A 15522-nucleotide genomic window follows, 5' to 3' on the forward strand; every position below is an offset into this window, starting at 1 on the left:
TCCTTCGTGGGGACGGACCCCTCCTCAGCCAGGTGCAATGGCAGGGTGCAGGGGCCCCCTACCTCAGCTTGGCATCTCTACCCATAGGCAGCTTACCCCCCCGCCCCGGCCAAGTGGTGCCTCCTAGAAATGGGGACCAATCTTTGCAAGATAGTTCCTCACTGGGGTGCCCCACCTCAATTCTGATTCCCCCAGAAAGCTGGACTCACAATCCAAACAAGTGCCCCAGGTGCCTTCCTCCACCTCAACCTGGTTCCCCGCCAAGCAGGGTTGCCACCTCCTCAGTTGTTCCCACAGACAGGTGGTCACCCCAATAAAACAACTGATTTTACCCAGACAGATGGACTCCCTCAGGCAGGTGTTCCCCCCTCAGGCTTCCACCCACGTCAACCAGGTGGTCCACCCCAGACAGGTAGCCTGAAATAGAATTGCTTACAACCCACAGGATCACATAGTCCCAAAGTGGAGTGGACCCAGAAGTATGGCCCTCACCTGATTTTCTCCAGGTGGAGTGGCCCCTCTAGGACAGGCTCTTGACTGGGCCCCTCTCTCAGCTATGTGTTCTCCCACTCAGTCCAGGCAGGCCACTTCAGCCAGGCGCCCCCTAATTCAACAGGTGCCCCTACCTCAGCCAAGGACCCTCCTGCACATATCATCCCTGTGTGAGCCTGGAAGCGTGGAGTCCGGGTGGCCCAGGTGCCGGGGGCCTGAGCGCAGCTGGGACTGCTCTTTCAGCTGACACGCACACTGTCCTGTCACTCTCGTGCTGTTCATTAGGAGACTGCGTGTCTGTCTGCTACAGTGACAGGATGCTTTGGTCTACTTGTGAGACGATGTCTATAGAGGAACTGTTCAAATACTAAAACCGCCAAGAAATCTCCCAATCTCCCAGTGAGCAGTACCCAACACCAAACAATAATGTCCTTTATTCTTTTCTTGAAATAAGCTGGAAAGGGGTTAGCCACCAACGGGGAGCCCGGTGGATCAGTGTCCCTGGCTCACAGGGAGGAAGAGGAGTGAACTTGCTCTGAGGAATGGGGGAGAGACCAGACCCCCCCCCCAAGAGGGCCTCTCATGTCAGTGTGTTGCTGACGAGGATGGAAGCAACAGTCAGATAAAAGCTGTACTCCCCCCAGTGCACAATTCCCGATAAAGGCTCTTCAATTGGCTTCTGAAGGATTATATCATTATCCAGACTTAAAGGTCCACCTTCATTGCAATTAATAGTATTACAACAACGAACAAAATAGTAACTATTAGTTTTGAAATACTTTGCTCTTGGGGCTTCAGGAGGTACTTCAGATGGGTATACAAACGTGCAGTTGTATGTACAGTTCTTGTAAACAATTATTTCACGTTCATTCAAACCTAGAAAAATAGAGATGAAAACCATTGATTTCAGGGTTTCTGCTTGCAAACATTCAAGCACCCTCCACGCAGTACCACCTCCCTGCCCACCGTCTACGTCTGCAAACGCTTCTACGTTGCCTGGGACTCCTCGCTGGTAACACCCGAGTTCGTCTGTGAACAACTTCTCCTGGAGGTGTTTTTCTGTCTACATCGCCACCTCATCGCTGGCCCCGGCGCTGCCTACGTAGTGTGACGGCACCTTGGCGCATGCTGTACACAGGAATTCCCCATTCGTTATCTGGCCTAAGAATTCCAGGGCTCTAGAAATAGAATTGCTTATGACCCACGGGATCACGCAGTCCCTGAAGTGGAGTGGCCCCGTAAGTGTGGCCCTCACCTGATTTTCTGCATGTGCAGCGGCCCCTCGAGGACGAGCTCCTGCCGGCCCCTCAGCCAGGTGTTCCCGGCTCCCTGGCACAATATACGTGTGGATGCACCCTTAATGCCATCCTGCTCCCCCAGCGCAGGCGGGACGCCCTGTCGCAAGCAGGATCGCACAGCCACTGTGACCGCCTTCACTGGTGGGCACACCCAACAGCCCCGGCCAACGAAGGCCACCTGAGTGAGAATCCACGTGAGGCCTCTTTGAGAGGCCTGGAGTTGAAATTCCTCCGCCCTCATTCACGAGTCCTGCTCCCCCGGTGACCCCAGTGTTGACTCGATTCTTTCTCCCTGGAACTTGCCACAGTTGACGTATCCGTTCATGGCTCTGGGGTTAAAGAGGAGGAACCAACATGTGGCTCCAGGCACTTGCTTTGCTTTATGTGCCACGCAAAGGCTTTAGAGAGGCCAACGCTCTACAGAAGAGCGCGTGATCACAGGGCGACTGTTGGATGCATTTTCATGAAGTGCCCGTGACCGTATAACCAGCATCGAGTTCCAGAAACAGAACTGGATGAAAACCCTCGTTTCCTGCCTCTGTCCCTCCATCAGGTACCATAAGGAGCCAAGGCCAAAGAGAAGTGGTGTCCGGGTTTGTAAGTCTCCGTGTTAGTTTTACCTGCTTTGGAACTTGGTGAATATGAAATCCTGCATGTCTGCTTTGGCGTCTGGCTTCTTGTCTCTACTCTGTGCTTGGGAGATCGCCCCCTGCTGTGGCCCACTGTCGTGCGTGCTTCGCTCTCATAGTCGTAGACTTGCCTACTGACGAATAGTCCACACTTGACGCTTGATGGACATCAGGGCTCTTTCTGGCGGTTGTCTACCCCCGGAGAGCACTGCGGGGAAGAGTCTGTCCTCTTGAGGTGAGAGTGCGTCAGTTCTAGGTGGTATCGCGGCGTCCTACGATGCAGATGTTTGGCTTTCACAGATGTTGCTGAAGAATTTTCCAGGCCACTAGTACCTGTTTATCCTCCAAAGGAGTGTGTGCACTTCAAAACCTTTGCCACCACATGAGTGGTCACCTGTGAATGTTCAGTGGTGCCTTTTGGTGTTACTGCGTCGTGGTTTCGTGTTGCATTTCCACCGATACAACGATGTTGGGCATCTTTCCAAATATTTATTAGCCACTGGGATATCGTTTTCTGGTAAACAGCCTTCAAGTGTTTTGCTCACATTTCCACCCAATGATCTGCTAGTTCAGTTACTGATTTGTAGGACGAAGTTCACTCTATTTCACAGTCGTTATCAGTATCGTCTCAGGGGCAAAGGTTGTGAATTTCTAAGGAATCCCATTTACAAGTCTTCCCACATATGACGACCACTGAATTGTTCAGTTTTCTTAAATTTGTCATTACCCACGGATACAAAGATATTCTCCTACATTCCCTTCGAAAAGAGAAAAAAACACTCCCTATTTTGTTATATTTTTATTTTGCAAAATGTTTCCAACTATCTTCTTTAAGAAGTGTTTACTTTAAGTTCAACTTAGGTAACATATACCATATGTAGTTTCAGAAATAGAATGCAATGATTTTCTGATGCATGTGACAACCGGTGCTCATTACAGCAAGCGTGCTCCTCATTGCCCATCACCCAGCAAGCACGCGTCTCACGCGTCTTGAAGCCCTCGGGGATGAGTTATTAAACGCCGGTGTTTTAGCTTCCATGAGTGCGGGAGGAGCTGAGAGACGGACGAGTCTCAACGGCAGGCTGGTGATCAGAAGGCCAGTCCGGAACCAGGTCTACCCGAAGCTCAGGCTGGGGGGCGAGGGAAAGAGCCCACGGGGCAGGAAAATACGGACGCCAGGCTTCTCTGCCCTCCCGTTCCGGCCCACCCAGAGGAACTCCTCTGGAGACTCTCTGAAGTGCTCGTCCACACACCTGTCGCCTATGCAGGCCAGCAGCCAAGCAACTACCGCGCTCTTAGGAACCGCTCCTGGTCTAGAGGCCCAGCAACGGGGATGGTGGGCTGGATACGGAGCAGGACGAAGCGAGGAAGGCTGGAGTCCCCTGGCGTCCACCACTGCGTGAGACCACAACGAGCTCCCAGAGCATCGGCCTCTCTTCCCTGAGCCCTGCCGGCCTCAGGCGAGCTCTCTCTGGGCCAAGCATACCCCAGAGCCATAGAGGGTGAGGTGCGGGGAAAGAGAGTCCCCAGCCCCCGGGAGCAGTCATCCCACCTCGGCCACGCACGACTCCCCGGGTCTCCCAGACAGGCCGCCGTAGCGCGGCCCTGGTGGTGGTCCTTCTCCTTCTGTGATGCAAGGGCCCGACAAGCCGTGGGTGCCAAGCCCCCTGCTGCAAAGCCAGTTTACTTTTACCCGGAGTAAACCAACCCCCAGGCGCTGACCAGGTGAAGAGCCAGCACCCACACACCCACGCCACCCGAGGCTCCTCTGCTTTCGAGATCTTGGTTGGGTCCGGAGGTGATCACTCGGGTCTCCTGGTTTTCCTCTCCCGCGCTCTCAACTCCTCTCCTTCTGGTTTAGCTGCGCCGGTGAATGATGTGCCCGAGAATCCCTAGGTCCCCCGCCTCGACCCCAAGAAAAGCAGAACCCCAAGCCCGTGCGGTCCCTCTGCTCCCCAGGACTTGGACGTGCGCCTCCAGGCCGCCCTGCCAGCTCTAGGACTTGTCAGCGCCGGGCCCTAGCGTTCCGAGGTTTCCCGATGGCCCCCGCTGAGGGCGCCCTGCAATCCCGTTAAGAACCATGGGGCCGTTCCGGCCACGTCACCACCCATTCACAGGCCGAGGCCCACACAGGACAGGTGCCCGGTGCAGGGACAGAGGCCGGATTCGAGCTCCTACCTGAGTCCCCAGTGGGCAGATGCCCGCGAGGTACGGCAGTTGGCACAACCCTGAGGGAGCAGCAAGAGGACTGTTCTGCAGGAGGCTCGGGACATAGAAGGGCAGGGGATGATGTGGAGGGACGCTGGGGGGCACAGGGCCTGGGGACACGCCCTGAGCAGGGCCACACACCTGGCCTCCACCTCCTTCTCAGGCTCAGCCCTCCGGGTCGAGTGGTCACTGACTTCTGGCTGTTCATGTTCTTCAGGTTAGAGCCCTGGATGTGGGTCCCCTGCTCAGGGCACGGGAGCCTCTCAGTTAGACGAGGGTGCCCTGTAAGGCCACACTCTCAGTGTCCTCTGAGCCTGTGCCTACAACTGTCCGTGACTTCTACGAGAGGGGCATCCTGAGAGTGCGTCTGCTTCTAGGGTCTGCGTAGCTGGAAGCCTTTGCCAAGTCGGCCACAATCAAATGGGAAACAAGTAATCCCCCAGGTTACACCCAGGTGCCAACACACATGACCGAGGGCTGTCGTGGGGTGGACCCCTGAGATGCAACAAGCCCGCAGACCCCTGGAGACATCTCAGGATGTCTCAGGGCCGTCGGGGGAGGGGACTGCAGCCCAACATCGTGGGTCATGTGGCTGTTGGAGACGGTACACACTGCCTTTTCCTGGGGCTCAGCCTAGTTCCTGGGATGTGCTCCCATGACAGGGACAGGGCAGGCCTAGCTACGGGACCCGAGGCAGAGAAAGAACCAATTGGATCCTCTCCCTGAAACTGCTCAGGCAGCAGTGGCTAAACCACAAGGTGCAGGAAAGACAAAGTGACACTTACGAACAGAGATTGTCAGGCAGCGCCTCCGATCCTCCTCACACGCCCTAGTTGTGGCACAATAGAAATTGTTGACAACTGCACAATCATAACATCTCATGTTATAGGGCCCTGGAAGAGACTCAGCAGCATCAGGCTCAGGCTCCACGTGCAACTTCCCCCGACCCCAACCCCGGACCCCGGACCCCGGACCCCTACCCCCTGCCTGAGAGGACATCTGCTCTGGCAGGGATTAGCTTCCAGCAGGGGCCAGGCGGTGTTCCTGTCCCCAGAGGCCGGGACACGCAACCCCTGTGCTCTGCACACAGGCTTCGTCTGTCCCAGGAGGCCTGACAGTCACAAGAGGCCGTGTGCCCCCAGCCCCCCATGTGCCTGGACTCAGCCACCTCCGCCGGCTCTGGCTAGAATCGCCCCCCTGACCCTCTGGAGCTCAGGGGCACTCAGTCCACCCCGTGCCACCGAGGGCATGACGAAGGACCTCCTTGCTGGCTAAGGTGACAAGGTCCTCTCGAATCCTTTCCCTGACTCTGGAGGACAGTAAATTCTTGTCGCCTCCAACACCGGCAGAGGCTCTGATACTCACAATGTTCAATTCCATGGGTGACCTCGGGCCACCCGACAGCGAGAAGCAAGGCCCAGAAGAGCATCGTTTCCTGCAGGAACTGGAACCTACGACGAGGAGACAGTGCACGTGTGGGCAGCTCCGCGGGGGCCGAGAGCACCTCCCGGGGTGCGTGTGTGCAGGGTGCAGGGTGCAGGGCTCCCGGGAGGGTCAGCAGCCGGCAGCAGCACCAGCCACCTGCGCGCAGTTCTCCGCCGCCTCCCCACCTGCACCTGCCTCCCTGCAGACCCACAGCACTGCCTCTCCCCACTGCCGGGCCCTCCAGGGGACGCCCCCTCCCCTCCACCCGCAGAGCTGAGCCCACGCAGCCCGCTTCTGGTGCTGCCCCTGCCCCGGGCTCCCTGAGGCCCCCGATGATTCCCCTTCTGTCCCGTCACCCTCGGGAGCACCATGGGCACCGGTGGGGCGCCGTGCACCCAGCTATTTCCTGTTCTGCCAGCATGCGCACACCCAAGGGACGGGAGGTGAGTGCAGCGTGGACAGCGCAGGCCTCACTTGCATAGGATCAGCAGTGCGCCCCGGGAACCTCCTGCCACTCCAGTGCCTGCACACGATCAGCGGACCCCGAGGTGCACATTGGGGACGGCTGAGCCCCCACAGCAGAGCATCAGGGGCAAGGGTGCTGGTCGGGAATCACTGACCTCCAGCGGGGCGGGGGGCGTAAGTCTGTGGGGGTGACCCTGAGTCATGTGGGGGCACGTGACTAGGTTAGGACCCGTGCTTTGGGGGAGGGCCCCCGGCAGCTGGGGCCCATCAGGGGAGGGCACAGGGGGGTGGGGCCCGTTGGGGTATGGGAGCCAGAACTGGGAGGTGGGGCCCGCCGGGGGAGGCGACCCTGGGGATGGGGCCGTCCGTGGAGGGGACCCGGGGTGTGGGGCCCGTCGGGGTAGGGGACCCGGGGAGTGGGGCCCGTCGGGGGAGTCGACCCGGGGTGTGGGGCCCGTCGGGGGAGGCGACCCGGGGGGTGGGGCCGTCGAGGGAGGGAACCCGTGGGTGGGGCCGTCGGGGGAGGGGGCCCGTGGGTGGGGACCCGCGGGTGGGGCCGTCGGGGCAGGGGACCCTGGGGGTGGGGCCGTCGGGGGAGGGGACCCGGGGGTGGGCCCGTCGGGGGAGGGGACCCGGGGGGTGGGGCCCGTCGGGTGAGGCGACCCGGGGGGTGGGGCCCGGCGAGGGAGGGGACCCGGGGGTGGGGTCCGTCAGGGGAGGGGACCCGGGGTGTGGGGTCCGTCGGGGTAGGGGACCCGGGGGGTGGGGCCCATCGGGGGAGGAGACCCGGGATGTGGGGCCGTCGGGTGAGGGGACCCGGGGTGGGGCCGTCGGGGGAGGGGTTCAGGGGGGTGGGTCCCGTCGAGGGAGGGGCTCCGGGGGAGGAGTCCCGTCGGGGGAGGGGCCACGGTGGGTGGATCCCGTCGGGGGAGGGTACCGGAGGGTGGGACCCTCGGAGGAGGCGACCCGGGGGGGTGGGGCATCGGGGAAGGGTACCCGGGGGGTGGACCCGTCGGGGGAGTGGATCCTGGGGGAGGGGCCCGTCGGGGGAGGGGACCCGTTGGTGGGGCCGTCGGGGGAGGGGACCCGGGGTGTGCGGTCCTTCGGGGTAGGGGACCCGGGGGGGTGGGGCCCGTCGGGGTAGGGGATCCGGGGAGTGGGGCCGTCGGGGGCGGGGCTCCGGGGGGTGGGGCCCGTTTGGGGAGGGGCTCCGGGGGGTGGGTCCCTTCGGGGGAGGGGCCCCGGGGGGTGGATCCCGTCGGGGGAAGGGGACCGGAGGGTGGGGCCGTCGGGGGAGGTGACCGGGGGGGTGGGGCCCGTCGGGGGAGGGGACCCGGGGTGTGGGGCCGTCGGGGGAGGGGACCCGGGGGTTGGGCCGTCGGGCTCGGGGACCGGGAGTGGGGCCCTCGGAGGAGGGGACTGGGGAGTGGGGAGGGGACCCGGGGGTGGGGCCGTCGGGGGAGGCGACCCGAGGGGTGGGGCCGTCGGGGGAGGGGACCCGGGGGTTGGGCCGTCGGGCTCGGGGACCGGGAGTGGGGCCGTCGGAGGAGGGGACCGGGGGGTGGGGAGGGGACCCGGGGGTGGGGCCGTCGGGGGAGGGGACCCGGGGGTTGGGCCGTCGGGCTCGGGGACCGGGAGTGGGGCCCTCGGAGGAGGGGACTGGGGAGTGGGGAGGGGACCCGGGGGTGGGGCCGTCGGGGGAGGGGACCCGGGGGTTGGGCCGTCGGGCTCGGGGACCGGGAGTGGGGCCCTCGGAGGAGGGGACCGGGGGGTGGGGAGGGGACCCGGGGGTGGGGCCGTCGGGGGAGGGGACCCGGGGGTTGGGCCGTCGGGCTCGGGGACCGGGAGTGGGGCCCTCGGAGGAGGGGACGGGGGGTGGGGAGGGGACCCGGGGGTGGGGCCGTCGGGGGAGGGGACCCGGGGGTTGGGCCGTCGGGCTCGGGGACCGGGAGTGGGGCCCTCGGAGGAGGGGACTGGGGAGTGGGGAGGGGACCCGGGGGTGGGGCCGTCGGGGGAGGCGACCCGAGGGGTGGGGCCGTCGGGGGAGGGGACCCGGGGGTTGGGCCGTCGGGCTCGGGGACCGGGAGTGGGGCCGTCGGAGGAGGGGACCGGGGGGTGGGGAGGGGACCCGGGGGTGGGGCCGTCGGGCTCGGGGACCGGGAGTGGGGCCCTCGGAGGAGGGGACCGGGGGTGGGGAGGGGACCCGGGGGTGGGGCCGTCGGGGGAGGGGACCCGGGGGTTGGGCCGTCGGGCTCGGGGACCGGGAGTGGGGCCCTCGGAGGAGGGGACCGGGGGGTGGGGAGGGGACCCGGGGGTGGGGCCGTCGGGGGAGGGGACCCGGGGGTTGGGCCGTCGGGCTCGGGGACCGGGAGTGGGGCCCTCGGAGGAGGGGACTGGGGAGTGGGGAGGGGACCCGGGGGTGGGGCCGTCGGGGGAGGCGACCCGAGGGGTGGGGCCGTCGGGGGAGGGGACCCGGGGGTTGGGCCGTCGGGCTCGGGGACCGGGAGTGGGGCCGTCGGAGGAGGGGACCGGGGGGTGGGGAGGGGACCCGGGGGTGGGGCCGTCGGGGGAGGGGACCCGGGGGTTGGGCCGTCGGGCTCTGGGACCGGGAGTGGGGCCCTCGGAGGAGGGGACTGGGGAGTGGGGAGGGGACCCGGGGGTGGGGCCGTCGGGGGAGGGCGCCCGGGAGGTTGGCGCGCTCCGTGGACCCTCAAGACCGTCCCGCCGTCCCCCCCGCCCCCCGCAGCCCCTGCTCCTCCCGCGCACACGCGGCCCCAAGGCGACCTTCCAGAACCTTCGGAGGCTCGGCCGCCACCCGCGAGCGCGACGACGCTCAGGCCCACACTGCGCTCCCCCGGCGGCGCGTCCCCACGGGGTCTCCGGCCGCTCGAGTCCCGCCAGGCCCTGCGCCGCTGCGCACGCGCCCTGGGCCGAGGCCTTCTAGAAGGGTCCGCGGGCAGGACGCCCCGCCCCCGCCCCCGCCCCCGCCCCCGCCCCCGGCAGGTTCCGTTCCAGAAGGTTCCCGGAGGTTCTGGGCTGAGCCCCCGGGGCTGGCAGCGCGACGTCCCTGACAGCAGGTGCGGTGCGGGCGGCGCGGCCGCGGGTTCCAGAAGGTTCTGGCGTGGGCGGGGCTCCGCGGCGGCGTGCACCCGCCCCCGGCCCTGGCCTGCTTCCGCGTGTCGTGCTCTGGGCCGTGGCGCTCGCGCTCCGGGCCGTGCTGTGCGCCCGCTCCCGGGGCCGCCCCTGCGCCGCCTCCGCCGGGCTGTGCTAGGAAGGCGGGGCCGCCGTCCCGCCCGGGCTGGGGACACGCACGACCGCGGGGCCGCCGTCCCGCCCGGGCGGCGCTGCCCAGACCCCGTCGTGCGGCGCGTGGAGGGTCCGTTCCTGCAGGTGCAGGTTCCAGGGGCGCACGCCTTGGCTGCGAGCCTCGCCGCGGGTCACCGCGCCGGGGCTTGCGGGCTGCCTGACGCGAGGGGCAGCGCGGCTCCCCTTCCCGGGTCCTCGCCGTCCTCTGCCTGGGTCTGGGCGCCGCGTTCCTTCACGTTTGCACCTCGACTCGCTGCCGTGTGCACGTGCCGGGCTGGGTGCCGGCGCGTGTGCGGGCCTCTCGGTTTCGGTTTCGGCCGCGGCACCCGGCGTGGTGGCTCGGCTTCCACCGTCGTCAGGGTCGTGTCGCTCAGGAGGAGCGCTGGAAAGCCCTTGGCGGTTGACGTGCCGCTAGGACTACAGGGGGTTCTTCTGGGCCCTTCTCTGCCCCTCCCCGGGCCTTGCAACGGCCCTGTGTTGCTCAGGAGCACGGGCCCGCACGCGTGGGTGATCTGTGTTCTCAATTTCCGTCTTGGGGTCGCTCTGGGGAGATGGCTGTGACGTGGCTTCAGGCTCCCCGGGTCCCCGTGGCTGTGAGTCCACTGAGGCGCCGTGGGCAGCGTTGCTCGTGTCCGCCACGGTGGTTGTGGGCTCCAGACCTCGCTGTGACTCGCAGACCTTCCGTCTGCACACCCACGGTACACGGGTTCTCACGCATCGTCTGCTTTCTTTTCTTTGGCGCTCTGCGGGTCCCGATCCTGGTCCCTTCCCGTCGCTTGTCCCGTGACGGGGACGTCTCTATTGTAGAGGTCTTGTTCTCCCGCTGCTTTGGGCTCTGGAAGCTGTTTCCTTGGCTCCGGGCTCGCCTGGTCTTCCGGCTGACAGCGGGCCCGCGGTGGGCGTTAATAGGCCGTGGGGGAGACGGGCCCTGAGCGTGAGGCTTCGCGTGCCGGGCCCTGGGACCGGGACTCTGTGGGATGTCAGCTGTAGCTCTAGTGCCTTTAGGTGTCACGTCCCCGAGCGAGCCAGTTTGTGCGTCCGGGGCCTCGCTCCCAGGACGGAGGGTGTGTTCTGTGGCACTCGCAGCTGCTGTCCTTTCAAAAGAAGAAGAAAGGGCTTGGTGGCCAAGTGCCCGAGGCTGGTCGTGGGCTCTTGGGCGCGGGGGACTCCCGGGCACTGCTGTTCACAGCCCGCCTCCAGCACTTGGGCACAATTGCATGTGAGCGCTGCTCCCGGCCTCAGGCTCCGGCAGCTTCTGCTGCAGGTAAGGGGCTTTCGGGGCTCGTCGCGGGCTGCACCTCGCTCACGGGATTGGGCGCTGTCAGTTCTGTGACACCAATTCTCTGAGGAGCCTAGAGCTGTGTTTGGTTTTCGGTTCGGCCAGTGTTTTCTTCTGGGAACGATGGTGCCCAGCTCCCAACGGGTAGGGCTCCATGCTTCCGGCTGCCGCCTCCTGGGGGGCAAGGGGGGGGGAGATCATGGAAGTAAGGAAGGGTCCCGGAGACAGGAGAGGGGGACAGGCTCACTGCCTGCAAACGGCCATGATTCATTGGGTGACCAGGAAGGACACGGCTCCATGGGGAAGTGACAAACGGGGAGTAGAGTCAGTCGGGCAACAGGGAGAAGGAAAGTTGCTTCAAAAGATCTACGTGTGAAGGTAAAACCGCACCAAAAGTACAGAATTGAGCTATCAAAAGAAACGTTCAAAAGAACAGGGACAGGGACGCCTGGGTGGCTCTTCGGTTGGACATCCTGCCTTAGGCTCAGGTCGTGATCCCAGGTCTGGGATCGAGGCCCGCGTCGGGCTCCCTGCAGGACCTGCTTCTCCCCCTGCCTGTGTTTCTGCTTCTCTGTGTCTCTCACGAATAGATAAATAAAATTTTAAAAAAAATAAAATAAAAGAGCAGGGGCAGCGCGTCACTCACATACCCAGCCACTGCTTGTATTAGGATCAGTAGGGTGAGAACCCCAACGTGGAGAGTGTCCCTGAGGGAGTCGAAAACAAAGGACCCATCCTTTGAGGAAAGTCAGTGGCTTCACTTTCTGGTGCCGCGGTTGGGCACGTGGGGCCGGGCCTGGGTGGCTGCTGTGCTGGGGGCGGGGGTGGTGTCAGGGGGCAGGGCTGGGAGTGGTCGGGTTGGGGCCGGATCCGGGATCTGGTTGGCATGGACGGTCGGGCATATACCAGCTTGCCAGCCCAGGGGATGCGCCAGGAGGTGCCCGCCGTCCCAGGAAGACCACCCGGCCACCCGTGGCCCTGGGGTGGACACAGAGGCAGCCAAGCGTAGTAACCCTGGGACCCCAGAGCTGACCACGTGTGCCCGCTCCTTGCGTCCAGGCCCAGGCACCGCGGGAAATGATGATCCTCCTTGCTTTGCTCCTGCTCGTGGACCTGCTGAGGGTGGAGACAAATGTCACCGTGTCAGGAACACAGGGTAAGGCTGGGTCCCTCGGCCTCCTGCTGTGAGGAGGCAGGCCATGATGAGTCTGGGACACAGAGTGGCCACCCAGCCAGTCGCCCCCACAGCCCCAGCTGGTTCTGGACGGGAAGAGCACAGGCAGCTGGGAGCAGGACAGCGTCAGGAGAGTGGCCAACAGATAGGGACGCCTGATGGGGCAGCCTCTTAGTGTTGGGCCCCCCGCCAAGGGGGGGCAGGCGTAGTCATGGCCGGAATCCCGGTGTCCTCCCCAGCACCCCGTGGTCCCCGCGGTGTCCCCTCACACTGTCTTCCTGGGAGCCATCGGGGGAGCCAAGCCCACCTGGTCCTTCTGGGACCCTCCAGCGTTGTCTCGGAGGACTGGCACCGCCGCGAGAGGTTGACCGGCTCTCTCCTGGGAGTGGGTAACTGTCCTCATAGTGACCCAACAGTGGGCAACGGCATGGGGGCCAGGGTGCAGGCCCCGGGGGTCGAGGAGGGTGCAGCGGGTGCTGGAGGCGGTTAGCTGGGCCGGGAGGCCAGTGGGGAGGGCCCGCGAGAGCAGACGGCCAGTCTCGCGAGCCGCTGAGCATGAGACGCCAGGCCTGTGAGTGTGGGGAGCATGCTTGTGCGGGAAGGCGTGCGTGCGCAGGCTGCGGTGAGGCTGTGCGGGTGCAGTGCTGTGTGTGTGTGCGTGTGTGTGTGGCCGTGCATGGTGTCTGGGTGTGGGTCAGCCTGGGGGAGGCGGAGGGAACCCCAGGAGAGAAGACCGAGGACTCGGACCCACTGGTTGTGGTCACGTGGAGGAGGGAGGGGATGGTGGGCGTTCACCTCATAGGATTGGAGACTGGAACGTTCCACTTCGTGTTCATTTCCCCTTTCAGGCCTGCTGAGGTGTCATGTTTGTGAGAAGGAGCATAGTTTCAAATGCCAGAATCCAACAGAATGTCCGGAGGGAATACACTTGTGTGCCTCTATTGCCCTGAGTGAGTATCTCAGTTCATTTTGGGGTTTGCTGGCAGATCAGTAATAACCTGCAGGAACTGGGTATGTCATGTTTTTCTTCTCAAGGAATAACTAATCAAAAGTCACGTTTAAAAAAAATTGGAGTAAAAAAAAAACAATTGGAGAACAAGATCCTGTGACCAGGACTGGAAGGAAGCAGGTGGCCGAGGAGACCAGCTTGCGGAGGACCAGTGCCACCCCGGGGTCGACCCCCAAGAGTGGGAAAGAGGAAATAGTGGGTGGAGGAAGAAAGCAGCAGAGGTGTATTTGTGTCCATTTTTATTTTGCTAAGCATTTACTTAAGTACCCGAGAGAGGGAGAGGGAGAAGGAGAGGGAGAGGAAGCTCAGGTGGTGCATGCACCTGGGCAGGGGCGCAGGGAGAGAGAGTCCCAAGCCGACTCTGCTGAGCCTGGAGCCCAACACGGGGCCCGACCTCTCGACGCCAAGATCAGGAGCTGAGTCGAAACAGAGTCAGACGCTCAACAGTCTGAGCCGCCAGGCGGCCTGACCTGTACTCATTTTTGAATGAACGATGTGTTAACGATGTCCCCTGTCCGTCGGAGAGTAGCTTTTACGTGAGAGCCACCGAGTAGGGCCGTGGGCTGCCGTATGTTCTGGAAGGAATGCGTGTGCTGGAAGATGTGTGGAGACCATCACTCAGTCGCGTGTGAATCCCCCAAGAGCCTCTGGCCACACGAAGCCCTTCCCCCCAAAGAGGAGTCTGGAGGCCGGCACCCCAGGGCGTGGCCAGGTCAGGGCTCCCCAGATCAGAGGCAGTCTGGCAGCCGCTTCGGGAGGGCCCGCGCACATGCCCCGCGCAGACCTCACAGGCTCCTGGGGGGACGCGATGAGCACGAGGAACTGCCGATGAGGTGAAGCCAGAAGAGGGCCCCGCGGACAGTGCCGACCCTGCTGCCCGTGCAGGTGCACGGCGACAGCGCTGGCTCCCGGGCCCTGGGTGGCGGCTCGTCCAGAGGCCAGCGCTGAGCCCCGGGCAGTGGCGAGGACGGGCAAGAGTCCGAGCTCGCACGTGCGCCCGGGGTTTCAGAGGCCGGTGCACCTGGTAGTGAGAAGCTGAGGCCCAGGAGCCGGTAAGGTCCCAAAAGGAGAGCCCAGGCCCAGGCTCCCGGTGGGCGTGGACAGGCCGGGGGTGGGGGCACCTCTCGAGGCCACTCTGCAGCCAAGCCTCCCCCGCCCCCCGGAAGCACTCTGATCACAGAGGCCTGAGCCGATCCGCCTGGACGGTGGCTCCAGACTCCCCCCTGGATGGAGGGGCCTCTTTAACCAGAGCCTCTGAGCGGGGGCACCCCAAGTGGGTCAGGGCTGGGTGGGTACAGGCAGGAGGTGCTCTGGGGGACCTGCTTTCGATTCACGGCATTCATTTCTCTCTTTATTGTTGTTAGGAATGTTTGCCCGATACTACTATGTGTCGAAGCAGTGTGTTCGTTATTGCCCAATGAGTTCATCGAATCCTGCCAAAGAAAGGTCATTCGTTCTTCTGAAGCCCACACCGTTCCTCTACGTGAGATGCTGCGTGAGGGCCTTGTGTAATACTGACTCTCCAGAGCTCAATGAGACCGAAGCAAATTATTACAGAGAAAGCAGGAGCGCAAGCAACGTGAGGAGCAGCAGTGCCTGGCCGGTGCCCCTCCTCATGCTGTCCCCGGGGCTCGCGGGCCTCAGGTTGCCGTGACCCACAGAGCATGGCTCGGGCCCACCTTCTGCAGGTGGCACAGATGACGTGGACTCGCTGCTCATGCTTGGAACCTGTGGCATTAAACTTGTTTTCCGCCCACTGACTCACCGTCTGCCTCTGAGGGGCCTTAGGACGGGGGGCGGGGCCCACAGCCTGCCTTGGGGTGAGTCCAAACTCTCTGACAGTAATCCCTCTGACAAGTGTGTCTCTTGGAACACCAGCCTTGTCACTTTTGATTTCTGACCCTCTTTCCTCGTCTTGGCCTTTGAGGGCGTCAGTGCTGGAGGAGGGGAGCCCGAGTGTCCCCTGTAAAGAGTAGTAGTCGCATGCTTCTGGGCTTCCTTGGGAGGGCCCAGGGCCAGGAAGACTGGATGATGTGGGCGTGAGAGCCCCAGGAGGGAAGGAGTCCCCGGCATGGGGTGGGGCCATCATCCCGGGACAGCTCTCCTCTGATGGCGGCACCCCCACAGCTGCTCACACCCAGCTCCCCCACCCGGACTCCAGGAGACGGAACATAGGGAATTCCATACAACGGACCTGGACCTGACCAGGCAAGCGGCACTGGTGTGTGGGCTCACAG

At 63.8% G+C, this 15522-nt stretch overlaps 1 protein-coding gene and 1 long non-coding RNA gene across 5 annotated transcripts; one reads left to right on the plus strand and one right to left on the minus strand.

Moving 5' to 3' along the window:
* Window positions 1-908: 908 nt before the first annotated feature.
* On the minus strand, window positions 909-9416 carry LOC144283422 (uncharacterized). Of its 4 annotated transcripts, none has more exons than XR_013351985.1 (5): window positions 9302-9416; window positions 6527-6672; window positions 5993-6078; window positions 5413-5520; window positions 909-1368 (listed from the first exon to the last, which is right to left on the minus strand). It is a non-coding gene; the product is annotated as an uncharacterized LOC144283422 (long non-coding RNA). The 4 variants fall into 4 exon arrangements; XR_013351986.1 differs by having other exon boundaries at window positions 6527-6697; window positions 9302-9413; XR_013351987.1 differs by having other exon boundaries at window positions 9312-9377.
* A 206-nt stretch (window positions 9417-9622) lies between these two features.
* On the plus strand, window positions 9623-15045 carry LOC144283421 (lymphocyte antigen 6K-like). Its single transcript, XM_077847507.1, has 5 exons — window positions 9623-9907; window positions 12162-12258; window positions 12516-12665; window positions 13125-13226; window positions 14650-15045. Exons 2-5 carry the CDS (start codon window positions 12180-12182, stop codon window positions 14937-14939), a joined length of 621 nt encoding a protein of 206 aa, XP_077703633.1. The 5' UTR covers window positions 9623-9907; window positions 12162-12179; the 3' UTR covers window positions 14940-15045.
* Window positions 15046-15522: the final 477 nt, after the last annotated feature.

This window comes from Canis aureus, chromosome 14, assembly GCF_053574225.1.
Source record: "Canis aureus isolate CA01 chromosome 14, VMU_Caureus_v.1.0, whole genome shotgun sequence".
Taxonomy (NCBI): domain Eukaryota; kingdom Metazoa; phylum Chordata; class Mammalia; order Carnivora; family Canidae; genus Canis; species Canis aureus.